Source organism: Arachis hypogaea, chromosome 5 (genome assembly GCF_003086295.3).
Source record: "Arachis hypogaea cultivar Tifrunner chromosome 5, arahy.Tifrunner.gnm2.J5K5, whole genome shotgun sequence".
Classification (NCBI taxonomy): domain Eukaryota; kingdom Viridiplantae; phylum Streptophyta; class Magnoliopsida; order Fabales; family Fabaceae; genus Arachis; species Arachis hypogaea.
The window spans coordinates 4,976,534-4,997,051 of NC_092040.1; the positions used below are offsets into that span (position 1 = coordinate 4,976,534).

Sequence of the window (20,518 nt, forward strand, 5' to 3'; positions counted from 1 at the left end):
TAATTTTTATGCACTGTTTACTATTTTAATTTTTTATAATATGTATTATTGCTCCTATTAGAAATGATAAATTAAATAAAAAATTAATTATAAATAATAATAAAAATCTAACTTGTAAAAAATTAGAACTTAAAATAATAATAAAAATAAAATTATTAAGATTACTTAAAAAGATTACTAAAATATATTATTTTATATATTATTTTTAATTTAATAAATAAATATTACTTTTTACTATAAAAAATACTTAAAAAATTGTCTATTTTTATATGTTATTTTTAATTTTATCAATAAATATTAATTTTTATTATAAGAATAAAAAATTATAATATACTAAAATAAAGTACTATAAAAAAATACTATATAAAAGATACTAAAAAATATAAAAAATTAAATATATTTAAAAATAATATTATAATTTAATATTATATTTTTTTAATAATTAATTATTTATTTATCTAGAAGTGATTTTAACTAATATTATCCAAACAATATTTATTTTATTAAAATCAATTTTAGTAAAATTTGTCAAACATAAATCATGTTGGCACAAACTCACTTCTACCCAAAATCAATTCTACAAAATCACTTCCATTCAAACTCCAGTTTCCCCAACGTGAATCCAAACACACACTTAAAAGTTACTGTTGATAGAAAAATATTTTTGATGAAAATAAATTGATTCGGAGTAAGTCAGAAAGAAATTTTAATGCATTTTGAAAATATTTTTAATGCAAACGTGGGGCGAGTAAATACAGAAGCTAAACGTGGGTTGAGTAAATGCAGAAGCTATAATTATTCTAATTATTTTAATATTCTTAGCATTTATTTAAAAAAAATTATGAAAAAACCAATAATAACAAACAACCACCTAAACGTGGGTTGAGTAAATGCAGAAATTATAATTTTTTGCTTCTAATGAACAAGCTTTTGGGATGCAAAATCAAGTTGGAGTTCAAAAAAAAATTGTCAAACATCAAAGAACATCGTTCAAAGTACTGAAACACACTTTTATCCTCTTCAACGTGTTTCACAAAAGTTACTCTTATATTGTGAATTCAGACGTAAATTAATCGTCTTATTAATATAATTAAAAATGTATCTATATTATATTTTAAAAATATATGTAAAATCTTCCATGACTCCACCACTCAAACCTGACTAAATCCTCCCATCCTCTCTCTCAAACTCTCTCAACTATGAAGGTTTCAAAAAATTTTATTGCTTCCAAATGATCTGTGTTGAGCGTCACCGGATTATGTATATATATACATATAAACGTAAACCGTGGGAGTCTAGGAGGTTTTACGTTTAATGCAAAATTCCTCATAAACTGTGGTAGCCACCCACGGTTTATGCCTAACACTTTTCCTTCCTAATCCGTGGTTGGTGGCCACGGTTTACAGCCAAACTTTTCTTTCCATAAAACCTCTCTGCTAACCACGGTTTATGTACAAATCAAAAACCGTGGTTGACTCCCACAATTTACATAATAATATATTTTGCATAAGTACGTAACAACTTTTTAATTTGTATATTTGGATAAATATTTCTTTAGTTTTATTTAAATATGTAAATTGTCCCAATTTATAACTAAACTATTATACATGCTCAATGTTAAGTTTGTGTTTTCTCAACCTCCTATATAGTATTAGTGGTTTTAACATACGAGAACTGTGTAATCAATACATAAATTTCATTGTGTAAGAATACAAGCTAGTTTAAGAGTAACAAATATTAAATAATGTACATCAATCAAACATCATCCTAAAAATTAATCATACAACAACATACTGATAACCTAAAACAAAAAGTAACAAATTGACACTAATACCCACAGAAAAGAACCCAACCTCATATTTAATATGCACAACTCTTTTAATGTAGCTATTAAAATGACATTATCAAATTTAGTTTCACTTAAAATGCCTTAAAAGCAAATCTTTAACATTAATGTCGAGTATATACTAATCTGAATTTAAAAAAAAGCATATATTCATTCACCATAACTAACTAGAATTTAAATTTTAATAGATATAAAAGGATTTTGATCTTCTAAAGTTTGAATTTTAATTTAGAGAGTAAAATGTGATATTCTATTTTTGAATAATTTCTCTTTTATATTTATTTTTAGCCTCACCTATAAAATCAATAATAAAAAATCACACTTTACTCTTTAAAGTAAAATTTAAATTTTAGAGAATAAAAATCTAATATAAAAATATAAATTTTAATGTTATAGTTACCGGACCCATTGGCTCCCACGAGGAGGCATCGAGATCAAAAAAAATGTTGAGCATGAGCAGAAAATCAAACGACTGCCTAAGAGAATTACGATCCCTACACTCTGATTTTTCTAGAACCTTATTTTTCTTCTTTAACCGCCTCTTTCTTTTTTTTTTTTCTCTCTCTTCCTCTCTCCACTAATATAGTGATGATTGAAATTTTTTATTAGTTGCGATATTCTTTTATACACAAAAAATATATAATTTATATATATAAATTAATATAATTTATTAATTAAAAATAATTTAATATTTATATTGACCAAATAATAGTCAAAATTATTAAAAGTTGTTACCCAAAATTTTTCTATAGTAAAATAAATGGATATTATAAAAGGTGCCATTTATAGTGGCAGTAAAGGTTCAATGGCTACAATGGCTAAGTTTGCTGAATCAACCGGTGCCTGACACCTCGAGAGTTTAGAGGTCACTTGATTCTTGAGTTCACTATGTCAACAACAGTAAAATTGTTAATGAAACATAATAAATATGTTACTGTAGTTAAAACTGAATTAACAAAAATTTCACCTAAAAAATTAAAAGAAAATTAAATTTTTTTTCGGTATTTGATTTGGAAAAAAATAAATTATGCTTCTGTTGTGCTGTTCGGATTCAAGATAATCTGTCACGAACAAATAATAATAATAATAATAATAATAATGCATGATTGAAGTAAAAGAGTTTAATGAAAAAATGTGAATTTGCTCACACCAAGAGATCAAAAGGTCTTTTATCTTGAGCTTCAGCTTCTTTCTCAGTGTTAAGATCAATATATTTTTCTTTATCTTCCAAAACAATTATCTTCACAGAATTAACGAAAATTAAAATGAAATTACTAAGACTGGCATTGAGATTGTTAACAGAAAATGGAAGAAAGAGAAAGTTGGGGATACCCTTAAAGGAAGTCCAATCTGAGAAGTAGCGAGGCCAACACCAGGGATTTTTCTCATGACCTTGATCATGTCATCGATAATATTCTGCACTCTTTCTGACTTTATCTCTTTCACATTTACTTTCATGGCACGTTCGTGCAGAACCGGTTCTCCAGCTTTGGAGCCCGCGGAACCACCCTGATCCTGCTTTGGAGTTGAAACATCTCGCCAACGACGTCGTATCTGAGTTCCGTAGTAGTGATATAGGAGCTTTATGCGAACGGAGCAACCACAACTACTGCACCACTGCCCCCATCACCCTATACAGATCGCCCCCATCAGACAAGAATAAATCTAATTTTTTTCGAGTTCATTTTCTAGACGTCCACTGCAAACTTAACCCATTTCTTGTGGTAGCCAATAACGTCGTCTCTCGCCGATATTCATTGACATTCATACTCTTGCTAAAAGATAGCAATTTCCACTAATATCCCGAGTAAAAGAGATAAGAGTTACCGTAATTAATTCCTTAAATAAAGATTAACCTAACTAACAATGATGCCATTTGTCATCTTTTTATTTGATGGTCAATAGATAGCCATCACTAGTCACCAAAATTGTGGCTACCAAAGGCGTGGCCATTATAAATTTTTAAACTTAACATATACATGTATACAACTATATTGAATGCGAGAAAGCTTTTATTTTGGGGACGTGGACAAAAATATATATATTTTAGGATCAAATTAGGAGATTCTTCGGCATCTTTAAAAAGTGAAAGAGTATTAATTCCCTTTAGTTGTTAATTAGTGGCTAAACATTAGTCATATTTAGCTCAGTATTTATTTTTAAATAGCACATATATAAAAGAAGACTTTTATTTTTCACTTAAATACTTATGGATTCCAAAAATCCAAATTTCAATCTTCAGATATTTTAGTTTATTAAATTTTAACATTTATACATGGGCAATGTAAAATAATTTTTATTTCTCATTAATACTATAAATTTGTCAAATTATTTGGTTGTAGTAGTAATAACGCAATTAACTACCATTATGGTGTTATATAGATCACTTTCAAAATAATTTTTTCGCCAATATAAATTAACTTTGCAGTGAAAATATAGAAATTGATGAACACTTTATTTTGGAGAGAAACGAAATTAACTAAATTTGATCAAGTGAACTTAAGTACTAACGCATAAATTGATAGCACAATTCATAAAAATTAAATTCCGATGCATAGTAATTGTTAAAAACAAGAGACTAAAACTGGAAAAATGATATGTATATTATTGAGTGTGTGCAAGTTGTCTACTCAAGTTGTCTACTTAAGTTGTGTGAAATGATACAATATGAAAGGGTATTTATAGGTACTAAGAGAATCGTAATAATAAGGACGTAATCTCCTATAATAAATATTCAGATGTACTAAATAATACTAATTGATCCTAATTATATTCTAACAGTAATAGTCCAAACGGGTTTAACTAGGTCAAAATAATAGTCCATTCCATTTACAAATCAGCCTCAAGTATATGTTACCACCCGAATCTAAGGTAGGACTAAAATTTAAATTCAAGTTTGAATAATCCACGTTGGAATGAATGTTCAAACTAAAAACGAATGCGTTCCCATGCGAGCTAAGGTGTGTTATAGCAGACATTTATACTAGATTCCAAAACGAAAGATGAAGCTATATGCCATGCATGCTATGACCACACGCCCATACCGCACGAGGGTTATTACTATAAACTATAAACTATATTATATATATGGCGGTTGTAATTCATATTAATAATTTATTAATGTATGAGCTTGCGGGTTGCCGCAGCCATTTTGCTTATTATTATCCCAATCACTTCATTCAAACTTTGACCCACGACTTTTCTATATACAGAATATGTTCAACCTTTCTTAAGATGACTGCAACCTAGTTTTTTAATTAATATTACTGGAAAATATAGCTACCAAATCAACTTTCTTTTGACCTTTTATTTGTTTTTCGATTTCCTCATAGTTTACATTGTCTACATTTAAATTCTATAACCATTCGTGTACACACTTGGCAATATCTGCCAAAATACTATCTGTATATTAAAATTAATTATTATATATTTATATATAAATATATAATTTAATTTATTTTTAATATATATTTTATATTTTAATATATATTTATATTAATTATTAATTTTAATAATTAATTTTAGTGTACATTTAAAATAATTACTGTGTGTGTGAAAATTGCTGTGATCATTGATCAATAATATTCAGTATAAAATAATCTTATTTAGTTATATTATTTTAACATAAAAATTTAACACGACATGCAACCTTTTTTTTCTTTTCTTTTTCATTTATTTATGCAATGATTCTTGCTACCTTTAACATGAATAATGAAAAGTTTCCTTTCGTTATCATACCTTTATTTTTTATAGGATTGAAAATATATATTTTATCTACGGGTATTTAATTCGGATCAATTCGTTCCAGTAGGGTTGTCTATTCGATTTGCTACGGATAAGGTAGGATGTGGTACGAATTTGTTTGCGGGTAAGGTAGGATACAGGTTCAGAGTGAACCCATAATCTACCCTACCGGCACTTCTAATATATTATATTATATATATGTAAAAGTTATGTATGTAGTGAAGAAAGTGAGTGTTGAATTTACAATCGTTTTCTTATAAAAAATTAAAGTAACTACTAAATTAATTGATGATCACATTATTTGTAATTTTATGTTAGATTTCTTTAAGATTTTATTGTTTTTAATTTTAATTTGAACTTAATTTTTTATTTTATATTTTATTAATATGTATATAAAATTTGGAATGGTTAAATTTTATATTTACTTAAAAAAATTTTATTTTTCTGCGAATAGTATCGGGTAGAATATGGTTTAGAACTTTAGGGTGCGAGTAGGATTAAAATTAAGAGATTCTAAACCCGCAGATAAAATAAAATTTTAAAAAAAATTTCAACCCGCAGATAGAGTCAGACTCTATCCTACCTTACATATTGCCCGCACTAATTATTTACCAACATATGATACTAAAATTACAAACAAAAGTATATGCCAACAGTTGCTTAAATTCAGGGATTTTTTTTAACAAAAAATAACACATATCTTGATAGTATTAAAAGAGAAAAAACTTTACAACTTAGCATTAAATTTTAAGGTTTTTTTTCTTATATAAGATATAAAATATAAAATATAAAATATAAAAATTATATATTTATATTGTTTGGCTAATAACATCAATTATGGATTGGGATCTTCAGTGATAACATCAATAATTCTATAGAATATTATTTACCAAAAATATATAAAAGAATCCTCAGTGATGGTAACACGAATGAATCTATTATCTATAAAGAGCGAATGTTATTATTTATATACAAAGAAATTATAAACACTATGTAATCATATTCGTATAACAATAAATAATAATATGGTCACATGCCATTTTTTGCTTAGGTTACTCTTATCTTGGTATCATATACTATCATACAAAGATTAGATTCGTACTCTACAACATTTTGGTTATTTTGAAGTCCTAAACTTAAAATGCTAATAATTAATAATAAAAACTATATGATTAAAAGTTTGCGAAGTGATTGGGCCAATCATGTTTCAAGCCTAGAAGTGATTGGACCTATTGAAACGTAACCAATCTATTTAAATAGTTCAGACATAAACGTTACGACTTCTACGACCCAAAACACAAAAAGAAGCTACGACTTCGCAGGCCCATTGTTGACTGGACCTCGAGGGTTTCATTTTCCTTGATAGTAATATCTACGTAGATTAATTAAATTGGATTGGTCTAATGACAAGCTTATTAACTCATTTAAATAAATATTAGGGGTTTAGAGTGGGATTCTAATATCGTATTGTCTATATAGCAATTTGTTGACTAATAAAAAACTTTTAAATAGAATTCTGTACGATAACAGATTATTCAACGAATTAGTCTTTTATCGTAGAAAAAAATGTAGATTCTTATTAAAAAAAAAAACAAAAGGATTTAATTTGTATGTAGACTTAATGATTGTGATCGATCCTTGAATAAACATGTACAATTGATTTTATAGTTCTCAGAACTGAATTGATAATCAAATCAATCGTGTTACAAATTTGTTAGTTTATTAATTTAATCAATAAGTCACTAATTAATAAATATAAATTTAAAAAAATCATTTAATTTGTATATGTTATATATTTAAAAAAAAATTTGTTAATTGTTACCTTGTAATTTTGACCGATTTTCTTTCTTAAATAATAAGAATGATGGACTGAATCACTTGTAATTTTGACCGATTTTCTTTCTTAAATAATAAGAATGATGGACTGAATCAGTTTAAAATTTAGTTTACCAATTATCCGATCAAACCAATTGGTCTAATTCAGTTTTAACAACTATGTTTAGTTTACTTGCCTCACTGAGTGCTGCACAAGGGTTCGAGACCCATAGCAGTAATAGTGTCTATCGTGTGTAAGTGGGTGTGTTAAAAAATTACACAAAATTGAATATATAATTGAAAAATACATAAAAAGTTAAGTCTCATTAAGTAAAACTTAAAAAAAAACTTTAATGTTGATCAATTTTTTTACGAAAAATAATAAAATTAAAGCTATATATATAAAAGATAGAGGCCGAAATATCGACAATAAAAAAAACAAAAGAAAAAAAATTAAAGAGCAAGCTAAGAAAAAATATATATAAAAAATAAGAGATTGGTGTCACTTTCAAAAAGGGAGAAATTGTTCCCAAGAGGGAGAAAGACAACCATTGGAAAAAAAAAAAAAGTAAAGCTAACTAAATAATGAAAGATCATGGAGAAGGACTTAGCAATAACTAACAATAAAGAAGAGAGTATTATTGATGAAAGTGAAGCACTCAAGACTTATAGACTTGGATCCTAACTCATGTTGCATTATAGTGATGAAGATGCAACGATGAAAAGTACTTGAAAGAAATTAGAATAATAATTAGAAATTTTAGGATTATAATAATGACCATTCTCTATTATGTATTGCATGTACTAGTGACATGTTTATCTTCTTTTGTGGCGAGGTTTTGAAATCTAATTGTTGAAAAAAAAGTATGAAAAATAAATTTTATATGATGAAACTATCTAAATATTTAAAAACTACTTCAAAATTTTAAATTATCCTTTTGCTTAAATCCTGAATTATAGAATTATTTATCCATAAACTCTTATGAAAACATAGTTTGCTATAGAATTCTACAAAAGAAGATATATTTAACGTTAATCTTAGTTGCTTGTTTTTTATTAATTTAAATATTACTTGCTTGTTAGCTTCTATATATTGGTCCTAAATTAAATATGAAAAGATTAATCTCTGTTCTCTGAGGGTCTTGTACGCAGTTTACTTTAATCATTGATCTAGTCATGTGGAGCATTTTTTTTATTTTTCCTTTTCTGACGATAATCGTGTGAAGCAGAAAGAAAACATTTACTAGTCTAAAGTACTGTGGTAACGTTTTTACTTTTATTTTTTTATTATTTTTATTTTTGTGAAATCAACACATTATATGACTAGCACTGCATAACTTAGCTTCAACATCTCATTAAAAATTCATATCTTCTTTTATTCAAATGTTACTTTGACTTTCCAAATTCTACGCTCAATGACATCCTACATAATATAGGAAACATTTTAAGTGTACTGAATGTATCGGTACTCTAATTATTTTAACCGTTAATCTGAATTATAAAAAAAATATATAATATATATTAATTAAAATCAACGATTAAAATAACTGCTACACCGATATTTTTCGATTTACTTTCCTATAATATATGCCATATATCTCCTGTCTTAAACAATAGACATTCGTGAGTTAAAAACTAAAAATAAAAAACATAATTAGTAGATTTTCGCTCCAAAAGCCAAATGTCACCCGAAGAAATGAACAATCCATCATCGAAGCATGTTTGGCATCTTCTCTTCCAGCGCTCTTTTTCATTGAATTTTCTACTTTTCCAAATCTTAGTCATTCACTAAGTAATAGTTAGTCAATTACGTGCACCATTTGTTTACTCATCATTTTTGCACTTTTCTGTTGGTAAAATTTATAGTGATTATGATATGGAGTTTTAGACACGTTCTAAACACTCTTATTTATTTAGGATTAATAAATATTTTAAAATTTAAAATATAAAATTTGTATGATATCTTTTTTTCATATGGAGTTTTTGACACGTTCTAAAGACTCTATTTATTCAGGGCTAGTAAATATTTTAAAATTTAAAATATAAAATTTGATAAAATAATACTAGAGAAACATTAAAATTTATTATTTTTATTCATTAATTATCTATTAATATTTAAAAATATACGATAAAATATGTTATTGAATTACTAAACCAAAAGAACTACATTTAAAGAATCAAATTAATAGTTAAGTGATGACAAAAAATAATAACATATTTTATATGATACTTAATTAATATTCATCGATATATGTGTCTTTCATGTATTGTTATATTTTCATAAAAAAAATATTGTTTTGAATATATTTAGATACATTCAAATATAATTACGCGTTAACATGATTTTATTTTTAATTTATATTCTTAAAATAAATTTATAATATATTAACCAATTTTTTATTGTAAAATTATTTTCAACTTTTTTTTCTTTAAGAATTTAGAATTTAAAATTTGAATTTTGTTAAAAGAATGAGCTGATATCGAAAAAGAAAAAATCCAGTTAAATCGTTTATATATTCATGCAAATCACATTGTTAAGATTTCCACAAATGTGTATATAATAAGTAATTTCTCAAACATGTAGCAGCATCAAAATTTCCATGGCTTCAGCAACCTTTTTCATCGCTTCCCTTCTCTTTCTTCACATCACACTAGCCTTTGCCAACATTACCATAAATTCAACACTCTCCACCACCAACAACAACAATGCATGGCGTTCACCTTCAGCTGAATTTGCTTTTGGATTTCACCAACTCAAAGACACAAATCTCTTCATAGTTGCCATATGGTACGACAAAATACCAGAAAAAACCATAGTTTGGAGTTCATATTCACTCAGCAATCCAACACCAACAGGATCAAAGATTCAGTTAACACCATCAGGTCTAAAACTAACAACTCCCAATGGTGAATCCACATGGATAGCACAAACCAACAACCCTGTTTCCCATGGTTCTATGCTTGACACTGGAAACTTTGTTCTTGCAAGCAGTGATAACAAGAAACTTTTGTGGCAAAGTTTCAAGAACCCCACAGATACTTTGTTGCCAAACCAAACTCTTGAATCTGATGCCACTCTCACTTCTAGATTGAGTGATACAAACTACACAAGAGGGAGGTTTCAACTCTATTTTCAGAATGACACCATCTTGTTAAGTCCTCTAGCATGGCCTACCGAATTTCGCTATGATTACTACGATGTTTTCGGACATGCTGCACGCTTGGTGTTTGATGAAAGTGGTGAGATATATCTGGAGACAGAGAATGGTAATAGAACAACACCACAAGCTCCTAAATGGCAACCCAACTTAGCTCTTGATCCTAGGAACAATTACTATAGAGCTACACTTGATTACTATGGAGTTTTAACTCAATATGTTCATCCAAAGGACTCAAATTCTCAGCAAGGGTGGAGAGTTTTAAGGTACACTCCTAGTAACATTTGCACAAGTATTTTCAATGATTATGGAAGTGGTGCTTGTGGTTACAATAGCTATTGCTCCATGGAAGAACAGAGGCCTACTTGCAATTGCCCTGATGGGTATACTCTGATTGATCCAAGCAATGTTTTTGGTGGATGCCAACCGAATTTCACTCTTGGTTGCGGAGCAGATAATTATGGCAAAGAATTGCAAGCGCGCCCAGAAGATCTATATAATTTTAGTGTTTTGAGTGATGTGGATTTTCCTCTTAATGATTATGAGCAGATTCAACCTTATTCTCAAGATGAGTGCCAACAAGATTGTTTACATGATTGCAATTGTGCTGTTGCAATCTATACCAACAATCAAACCTGTTGGAAGAAGAGGTTGCCTCTTTCTAACGGAAGAACACAAAGTGGAGGTCAAACAATACTTATCAAAACAAGAGTTGCACCTCTTGGCATTCCCACTGGTGCTGAATCAAAGAAAGATCATAATAAGATTAAGCCAGGTTTTCATGGATTACTTATTGGATCGCTTGTCATCAATGTTGTACTCCTGGCTGCAGTTCTTTTGGCTTTTCACCTGAAGAAGCGAAAAAGGGACATCAAAGTCTCAAGTCTTCTAGAAACAAATCTGCATTCTTTTAGCTATGAAGCACTGAAGGATGCAACACGGGAGTTTAGCGAAGAACTGGGACGGGGTTCCTTTGGCATTGTTTACAAAGGAACCATAGAATCAAGGTTTTATAATGTGGTGGCAGTCAAGAAGCTTGACAGATTGGCACAAGAAGGAGAGAAGGAATTCAAGGCTGAGTTGAGTGCCATTGGTAAAACCTGCCACAAGAATCTGGTAAGGTTGATTGGATTCTGTGATGAGGGAACTAACAGAATGCTTGTCTATGAGTTCATGAGCAAAGGTGCTCTGGCAAACTTCCTATTTGGACAAACCAAACCCATTTGGGATCTAAGGGTAAGGTTTGCTTTGGGGATTGCAAGAGAGTTGGTGTACTTGCATGAAGAGTGTGACACTCCCATCATTCATTGTGACATAAAACCTCAGAATATACTCATAGATGATAACTTCAATGCAAAGATATCTGACTTCGGGTTGGCCAAGTTGTTGTTGTCTGATCAGAGCAGGACCAACACCATGATCCGAGGAACAAGAGGTTATGTTGCTCCGGAATGGTTCAGGAATGTTCCTGTGACGGTTAAGGTGGATGTTTATAGCTTCGGCGTTATGTTACTAGAGATCATTTGCTGCAGAAAGAGTGTGCTGATGTTGGAGTCCGGGGAGGAAGAGAAGGCTGTGCTGACTGATTGGGCTTATGATTGCTTTGTAGAAAGGAAAATAGATGCCTTGGTGGATGATGATACGGAGGCTATAGCTGACAGTGGAAGGTTACAAAGGTGGGTGAAGATAGCAATTTGGTGCATTCAAGAGCATCATGAAAAGAGGCCAACAATGGGGATTGTGTTGCAAATGCTTGAAGGCTTGGTTGAAGTCTCGGATCCACCATCACCCTTTTCTTTAAATCCGGTTTCTTCACTGCCCCACAGCCAAGAACCAAAATAAAAAGGGGACAAAAAGATATCCCTGCCAGTGCTTTGATTTTGATTTTTATTTAGTATGTACAAATTACATAGCGAATGGTTATCTTGTATTTTCAACTCTCTTAACTATTTGTAATTCATGCATAATGAAAAATCCGTACTTTTTAGGCTCATTTCTGATTCTCTGAACACAACTTATGATCATATATTCATATCTTCATCGGTAACGTTTTTTGTAATATGCTGTTAGTTACAGGGGCTGCCTGTTATAGACGGTGTCCTTGGACCATGCACATGCAGCCATATTCGCATGATTGAATTGTCTCGAAATTCCATCCATTAATCAACGATATTTTTACATGCACTGCATTAAATCTTAAATCGAAGAGCATCCATTTCCTAGACGCTTTATGAAAATAAAATCCGAGCATAGCACTGGCACATTCAGTAAGCAGATACATGGATTTCTTCAACATGAAACTTGCAGCCTTAGCCCTTAGAATCCATCCTTGGATTTCTTTGAGACAGCAATGACATTGAAGTTGATGGAGTCTGGATTTTTCTGGATCATGCTGTTAATCACTTTAGCTGCATCCTGTTGTAATTAAGAGACATTAGTTTTTTTGAAAAATACAACTAAAAATAGAAAAGAGAGAACAGTTATTGCAACTTAGAAGAATGCATCAACACAACACAACACAAAAGGAGCATACACTTGATATATGCAAATTTTTAAGCACAGTCTGTGGCCAGATTTTCCAAGATGATTCCTTTTTTTTTTGGGCAGTCCAACAGTCAAACAAACTCAACATTACCAATTCCTATAAAATTGGTCTTAAAAGGACGAATGTTTCAGTCAAGGCAAATTGTCCGAGCCATTTTAAAAGAACTACCAGTCCGTTGTTTCTTCATGCATCATTTAAATTCAAAGCCCTCTACCAGGACAATAAAATCATTTGGCAACGCTAACGATTTCGTTTGAACATCTTTAGGGAACAAACAATTATTGCCTATGCAATATATTTACCTTCAACAAAGTACTTGGCGAAGATGGACCATGAGATATTGGCTCTGACTTTCTTCCATCAAGCTCATAAAGTTGACCTGAATGGGTTTAATTACACAGAAATTAATCAGGTAAATGTAACCAAAATAAAGGGGATGAGGGAAAAGCCTCATATATATGCAGTTATATAAAGAAATTACCATCCACACAAGCAAAGCAGATAAAATGAGCATATGCATTATCTGCTGCCTGCATTACAAATATTTGAAAGACAAAAAAAGGGGGTAAGTTGACAGATTGAATTAAATATAAGCATCATACTAACAAGGCCTAAATCGATTCAAGTACATCGGATTAAATTTTAAAGTGAAAAAAATGACCATTTTAACTACTATATCAGTATGACTGAATCACTAATATATCATCTTCACATCATTCTCCATTTACCTCTGTATCGCCAGCATTTGCTGCCACTGAATGAGCAACTTCCATTTCTCCATCATTCTCAAGGAATTTTGCACGCTGTACGATACAAAAGTTCAAACAAGTAAAATTTAGTAATATTTCAAGCTCATCAATAGCATGTTTTCCCGGCAGGACATGTGGATATACATAAAGAAATATACAAAGTCCAGGCAGAGAGGAACAACCTGCATTGGATCCATGCTTGCAGTAGATTTAAAGAACTTATCCAAGAATGACCCCTCAACTGACAAAATCATCGCTGACCGAGGTGAGAAATAATGGTTGATGTCTTAAAAGTCTATTCCATCTACTACCGAAGACTTACCAAGCTTAATCTCAGACGTGGGGTTGCCAAGAGCATGAAGCAATCCTACTGTACCACAAGCATTACCCACAGTTTGCTTCATAAAATACACTTTACTGCTATATTCCTAAAAAAAAAACCCCTCAAAAAAGGTTGTTCATAATAAAAAAAATCAAGGATAATGCGCTATGTGCTAACCAGAATAGAATTTTATTGTTTGTCAGTTTGTCTGAATATTGAAACATGCATTTAAAGTGTCTTAAAATTGAAAATGAATATCCACAAACAGATGATGTGCACTCACCCTTTTTTCATGTTCCTGTTGCAACCTCTCTTCTTCAGTCTGGTAATATCAAAATGTTTTAAAAAATCAGAAGAAAAGAAACAGCATAGTCACATTCATGTGCATAAAATAAAAAAATAAAATAAAATAAAAAGAAAAAGAAAAGGGAAACCTGAGTGGTTATAGGATAAAGGAAAAGAACAGCAAGAACAGGCTTAGGAACCATTTCGAGAAGCTGATCATCTAAGCCATAAACATCACAGCATTCTGCTTCATCCTGTGGAAGCCCAAGCCCCCATAGGAACTGCAACAATCATCCAAAAACAACACACTTAAATTATGCGTTCATGTTCAAAACTATTCGACAATAAAAATCTGTTACTGTCATAATCTTAATTGCATTAGAAACTAACTGCGAGAGAGGATTAGTAGGAAAGAACCTGGTTCATGACATCAGGATTAGCTTCGAGAGGAAGCCACCTTTTAGAGGAAGCAGAAGAGGTGCTTTGTTGTACCGACGCCATTGTTTTTGTTAAAAGTTTTTTTCTTCTTTCCTTCCCACTCCAGACACACACTTCTCGAGTTCTCGTTTTCATTATTATTTATACTTTTATTTAGTCTTCTGTTGGGCCTTATTGGGCCTGAGTCTACACTAGCTAGGCCCAGTATTTCAACAACCGAAGCCTAGCCCATTTAACCACCTGCCCCTCTCTTGTTTCAGCTTTTCAGTTGACATACATATTCTAGTATTCTACGGATATGCACAATGCAGCAAAAACTGTTACTTCGTTTTTATAATATTTCTTGATGGCTTTTATTTATCTATTCTGGAATAAGTAGAAGTTATTATAAAATATCCCTAGATATTAGAAAAAACAAAAAATATTTTTTCCGTTTTTATAAATTTTATATTGACTTTTGTTTCATGAGTGAAAGTGAGGAAATAACTAGAAGTTTTAGGAACCAGAAAGAGTACTGGAACAAAAATGTTTGCTACTAAGTGTGACTTGGGTAGTTATTCAGTTAAAGTTTTTCGTTGCTTGGAAGAACAAATCAGCGTAGAAAAATTACAGATGGATTCAGTGCTGGAGTATTCAAGTAAGGTAATAACTAATAACAACTATATGTCTAAAGCATAATAAGAGGCAAAAAATTGATGTTTGAAAAAGCTTTATTAAGAGGTGAAAATCGATATGTCTAAAATATTTAGGTTGTGTTTGATTTGCATTTTTAAATTTGTTTTTATTTTCAGTGTTTTTTTTTCTAAATTTCGTGAAGGAAAAAATGAAAACAGGAAGTAAAAACAAAAAACAGAATTTTATTATTTTTACTGTTTTCACTTTTTGCTTTACAAAATTCAGAAAACAGAAAATACTGAAAATGAAAATGCAAATCAAACGCACCCTTATTTTCTGCTTTTATAACAAAACATTAACAATATGACACATTTTACTAGAAGGATTTGGCTCTTCATGTTGTTGCTGCACTTTAGAATTAGAAAGTAAAACACCTTAGAGGCTTAAATTATTGATGAGAGCATCTTAACTATTCGCCATATTTTGCATGACCCTCCTGAAAGGCCATATCTTTTACTTTAAAATTATACTGATATCACAAGTTGAGGTGAGAACATAAAAATTGGTGGTGTTATATAGTTTTACAAGAACACAATTGCAAAAACAAAATCCATTAGTTCTTAAAGGACCACACAACCATCGGTATCAAACATTACAGGTGGAGAAGAATTGAATTTATTGAATGTTTGATTCAAAACATCAATGACCACCTCATAATTTAACCTCCCTAGCATTCAAGAAACAACTAGCCATGGTGGTACTCCTTTCATTCACCTTTGTAGTTTGGCTTTCTCTTCTCAACAAATGCAGCCAAGCCTTCCAACCTATCTTTGGTATTCAAAGTCATCTCATAGCATGCTTCTTCCAAATCTGCAGCTTCTGCCGGATCTATTATCAGAAGTCCCTCCTCAATTGCTCTTTTACCAGCCCTTACGGCAATCGGACCCTGCAAGAGAATTTATTTGCAGTTAATGCTAGTATGCTGCTTGCTTTGCTTTCAATTCCCAAAAACCACAATTTAGTAAGTTTCTTTATGATTAGTACTCGAATTTAAACTAACTAAACTTGCCAATATACAGGACCAAGTAAATAATTGGCAATTACAACACAACTAAAAATAGGGATCATCTAGAAGGGAAAGAAAAGGCCAAATGAATTATAACCTGTATTAAAGCAAAACCTAAGTAACAATGCTTCTGTCACTGCTTCCAATTTTCACTTCAGAGCCTCTTAGGACAGAAAAAGCATACTCAATGCCCATGGTTGGTAACTAGTTTTACTTAAGACCCCCCAATGTTTTAATATCTTCAAAATAAAGAAAGTGAAAAGACAACCATAATTCGGGGAAAAAAACACTTTCTCTTGAATTTTAATTGATGCTGCCCAGTTACAGTGCATGATTCTCAACATGAAAGATATTTTCAGTGATGTTACCTTCTCATTGATGTTCCTGGCAACCTCAAGTGCCTTTGTGTAAGCTTCACCAGCAGGAACACAGTAGTTGGCAAGCCCTGCAGTAAATGGAACGGTACACAATGTGTTATGTGTTCAAAGATATTCTTGTACCTCCAAATTAGTTAGAGTTTATTAAACAATGATAAATATGGTGGGAACTAATCAGCGTACCTAGAGCCTCAGCTTCTCTGCCGTAAACCCTTCGACCGGTCAATATAAGATCCTTTGCTATTGCCTTACTGATCAATCGAGGTAGTCTTCTTGTTGCACCAGCCCTGTCCAAATAATAATTCTATTAAGGCATTTCATTTTACACCATATGTTGATAATTGGGCTGTTGGTACACTCGTTTGAACTTGCATCAGCAGGAGAAATAAGTTGTTCTCAAAGCCAAAGCATTAAAAACATATGATGATAACCAAATCAAACAATAATTGAAAAAAGTAAAAGAAAAAAGATTCAAATTCCCTACTTCAATTCATCTTATTTAACAAGTATATTCTTCATTAACTATCTTGAAATTGTATCATTCATTCATTATTTGTTGGAAGTGAGCAGAACTAGTTTAGATATAGAGTTGAAAGTCACAATAGAAATGATGCAGTATGGCTATGTGAAGATCTAATGATCTAAATAATATATACCCTGGGATTATAGCATGTCCTGTCTCTGGCAAACCCAAGACAGCATCTTCTCCTATAAGCCATGAAAGGGGAAGAAAATCAATTTATATAATATTTCAATTTCATTATAAGCATATAAAATATACAGATACAGTTTGTGATTAATCTGTCATGTTTAAGTACCGCATATTCGAAAGTCGCATGCCAGGGCCAGTTCAAGCCCACCACCCAATGCTGCCCCTTCAACAGCAGCAATAGTTGGTATGGGAAGCCTCTGAATAGGAAATGACAAAGTTAAGTAATTCATACAAGTTTCAAGAAGGCAGGTTCACAGAGATGCAAAATCAGAACAAAAAGAGTAATTTCACTCACAGAACTGAAAAAACTAAAAGAGTAATTTCATAGGCATTAACACAAACAGGTTAAGGTCATGAAGACAGAGTTCGATTATATGACGTGTGGATTGTGTTGTTCTGTTGTTCAAAGTAAAATTAGCGAGTGTTAGATATATAATCGTTCATATACCTCTAGAAATGAGAAAGTTGCGCGAAGAGCTTTGGAATATTCCCGAACCTCAAATGCAGTAAACGTCTTGCGTTCCTATAAGTAACAATAGTAACACAATATTTGAATGAAGTTAATTTCGAAATGCAGAGGGTGATTTATATTTGTTATACCTTCAAATCGGCACCAGCACAATAGACACCAGGAACTGAACTGGTGATGATGGCAACATTAGTGGAAGAATCTTGATTAATCAACTCTAATGCATGCTTTAACCCTCTCATCAATTTGGTGTCTATGGCATTCTTATTTTTAGGCCTATCCAAAGTTACCTCAACAATCCCTGCCAAAAAAAGAAGAATTAAGTAAAATTACAGGTATACCCTCGGCGGTTACACCATGATCAACAAAGTTTAGTCTTACCAGAATCTGAGTGTAGGAGTTTTTGAAGCTTGACGAACTCAGAAGCGGAAGGCTCCAAAATGAGGGTCCGTTGGGTCTGATACTGATAGTGATGATGAGTGGCGATGTGGTGAGGTTGATGAGAAACTGTAACGAAGCTCAAAGAAGCTTTATACTGATAAGCTATCACATTGGAAATGGAGTCTCTACCCACACTCCTGCTCAGTGATCTCAACGCATGCATCATTTTTCTTCTTCTCTCTTGAGCTTTAGATTACTAACTAAGCCTTTTTTTTTTGTTTTTCTTATTTGCAGGATGGCAGCAAAAAGAGAGAATGATGAAATCGTTGCATTTTTATATTAATTAATTGATATCGATGGTGGTGCTGACAATGCGCTCATCTCTAGACAAGATAAGGTTCCAAACTGTAATAAATTCATTTATTAGGTGCACCACTATTATTGGCTGTTGTCTCAATTCTAAACTCAAGTGTCTCTCTCTTAGAATTTCCTTTTTTTTGTTCAAACACGATTCTAAATAAAATATTAAAAACAAGACATAAAATATAAAAATATAAAATTTTATATTATACATAATAATAACAAATATAATTATAAAAAATTAATAAAAATAATAAAAATAAATTATATTTTTATTTTTTATCATAATAGATATAAAATATAATAAATTAAAAATCAATCTATTATAAATTAAAATTTTATTTAAAAATTTATTATCACTAATTAATGAATTATTATATATGTAAAATGAGATACAAATCTTGACATTTATTTAAATAGATAAATAAAGTGAGCCTAACCTAAGTTGGTTAACGTGAGTCTAATTTCTATCCAATTCTATTCAGGTACTGAGACAAAGACCGAAAGACTGAGACTTAGTATCGTGTTTGTTAGTTCAGAGACTGATACTAAAATTTTTGTCTCTGTCTCTAAAATTTCAGTATTTCAGTACCTCCAAAAAGTAAGGACACAGGAGACTGAAATTTTTAGAGATGAAGATTGAAACTTTAATAACATTTTATACCTAAAATATTTTCATTTCAATTAATTAATTCCAATTTTACCCTTTGTGCAAGTTAAATTAGAGTTTCATTATTGTTTCAATTCCTGTCTCCCATTTTGCACCAAACAAAATACTGAGATTTGTTTCAATTCCTGTCTCTTAATCTCAGTCTCTCAGTCTCAAACTTTCTATCTCAATCTCTCCACCAAACGCTAAAAAGACTACAACAACTGCCACTTATACACATGCGTCAGCCACAGAGTTTCCTTCTTTTAGAAAGTTGAGTGGATGGGCAGCCTTTCCTTTTTTATATCCATCAGGAGACAGAAGATGGGCCTAATCCAATATATTGATATGATGGTACAAATTCGGGCTATAGAATCCCCCCACCCCTCATTTTTTTTTTTTTTTAAGATAACTTTGTATATGAAAAGCAAAATGAATTGCATAATAATCAGTTAATCACTAAGAATCAATTATCAAATAATTTTTTCGAAATTTCTTTAGTAAACGAATGAAGGTGGGCTAAAAATAATAATATACAACTAAGTTTCGAAATGTATGTTGTACAAGACATTTTTATTTTTTATTATAAAAAGAATAATTTTTATTAGTAATTAAAAAATATTTTGTACCATAATACGATTCTAATTTTTTAGGATAAAATGTTCTTTTAGTATCTAATATTTAGACTTTTTCTTTTAATTTTTTGATAATTTTTTTTAAAGTATTTTTTTTCAATTATAATTTTCTTTTAGATAATGACAAATATCATAATTATAGTCGTCATAATTCATAAGGATAGTTGTAGTGATTTGAGAGCGAAAGTAACAAAATAATAAAAAAACAATAAAAAAAGAATTTTAAAAATGCATTTTCTAAAGAAAAAACTTTAGTTTTAACTAACAAACTAAAATAAAACGAAATATAATATTTAGAATAAAAATATATCATTTCAAACATTAGAAAAAAATTAAAATTTAATCTGAATAT

At 30.6% G+C, this 20,518-nt stretch overlaps 3 protein-coding genes across 3 annotated transcripts; 1 reads left to right on the top strand and 2 right to left on the bottom strand.

Annotated features, from left to right (window-relative positions):
* The first annotated feature begins 10,005 nt into the window (after positions 1 to 10,005).
* LOC112800363 (G-type lectin S-receptor-like serine/threonine-protein kinase LECRK3) lies at positions 10,006 to 12,405 on the top strand. The gene has a single exon (XM_025842598.2). It carries the CDS (start codon positions 10,006 to 10,008, stop codon positions 12,403 to 12,405), a length of 2,400 nt encoding a protein of 799 aa, XP_025698383.1.
* A 151-nt stretch (positions 12,406 to 12,556) lies between these two features.
* On the bottom strand, positions 12,557 to 15,153 carry LOC112800364 (ubiquitin carboxyl-terminal hydrolase 3-like). The gene is made up of 9 exons (XM_025842599.2): positions 14,882 to 15,153; positions 14,614 to 14,745; positions 14,463 to 14,501; positions 14,180 to 14,285; positions 14,040 to 14,098; positions 13,837 to 13,911; positions 13,590 to 13,638; positions 13,411 to 13,487; positions 12,557 to 12,978 (listed from the first exon to the last, which is right to left on the bottom strand). The coding sequence occupies exons 1-9, from the start codon at positions 15,035 to 15,037 to the stop codon at positions 12,880 to 12,882; spliced, it is 792 nt and encodes a 263-aa protein (XP_025698384.1). The 5' UTR covers positions 15,038 to 15,153; the 3' UTR covers positions 12,557 to 12,879.
* Positions 15,154 to 16,065: 912 nt separating this feature from the next.
* Positions 16,066 to 18,977, bottom strand: LOC112800365 (probable enoyl-CoA hydratase 2, mitochondrial). Its single transcript, XM_025842600.3, has 8 exons — positions 18,523 to 18,977; positions 18,273 to 18,442; positions 18,121 to 18,195; positions 17,779 to 17,869; positions 17,617 to 17,668; positions 17,144 to 17,247; positions 16,952 to 17,028; positions 16,066 to 16,463 (listed from the first exon to the last, which is right to left on the bottom strand). Exons 1-8 carry the CDS (start codon positions 18,746 to 18,748, stop codon positions 16,284 to 16,286), a joined length of 975 nt encoding a protein of 324 aa, XP_025698385.1. The 5' UTR covers positions 18,749 to 18,977; the 3' UTR covers positions 16,066 to 16,283.
* Positions 18,978 to 20,518: the final 1,541 nt, after the last annotated feature.

What these genes read in the sequence shown, in the direction of transcription:
- LOC112800364 (XM_025842599.2), bottom strand. Translation starts at nt 15,037, where the DNA reads ATGAAAACGAGAACTCGAGAAGTGTGTGTCTGGAGTGGGAAGGAAAGA. An exon ending in AACAGGAACATGAAAAAAGG is followed by an intron (nt 14,286 to 14,462) that starts GTGAGTGCACAT and finishes TTTTTTTTTTAG; the next exon opens with GAATATAGCAGTAAAGTGTA. An exon ending in CGCCAAGTACTTTGTTGAAG is followed by an intron (nt 12,979 to 13,410) that starts GTAAATATATTG and finishes TAATTACAACAG; the next exon opens with GATGCAGCTAAAGTGATTAA.
- LOC112800365 (XM_025842600.3), bottom strand. Translation starts at nt 18,748, where the DNA reads ATGATGCATGCGTTGAGATCACTGAGCAGGAGTGTGGGTAGAGACTCC. An exon ending in CAGAGAAGCTGAGGCTCTAG is followed by an intron (nt 17,029 to 17,143) that starts GTACGCTGATTA and finishes CATTTACTGCAG; the next exon opens with GGCTTGCCAACTACTGTGTT. An exon ending in CCAGGAACATCAATGAGAAG is followed by an intron (nt 16,464 to 16,951) that starts GTAACATCACTG and finishes ATTCTCTTGCAG; the next exon opens with GGTCCGATTGCCGTAAGGGC.
- LOC112800363 (XM_025842598.2), top strand. Translation starts at nt 10,006, where the DNA reads ATGGCTTCAGCAACCTTTTTCATCGCTTCCCTTCTCTTTCTTCACATC.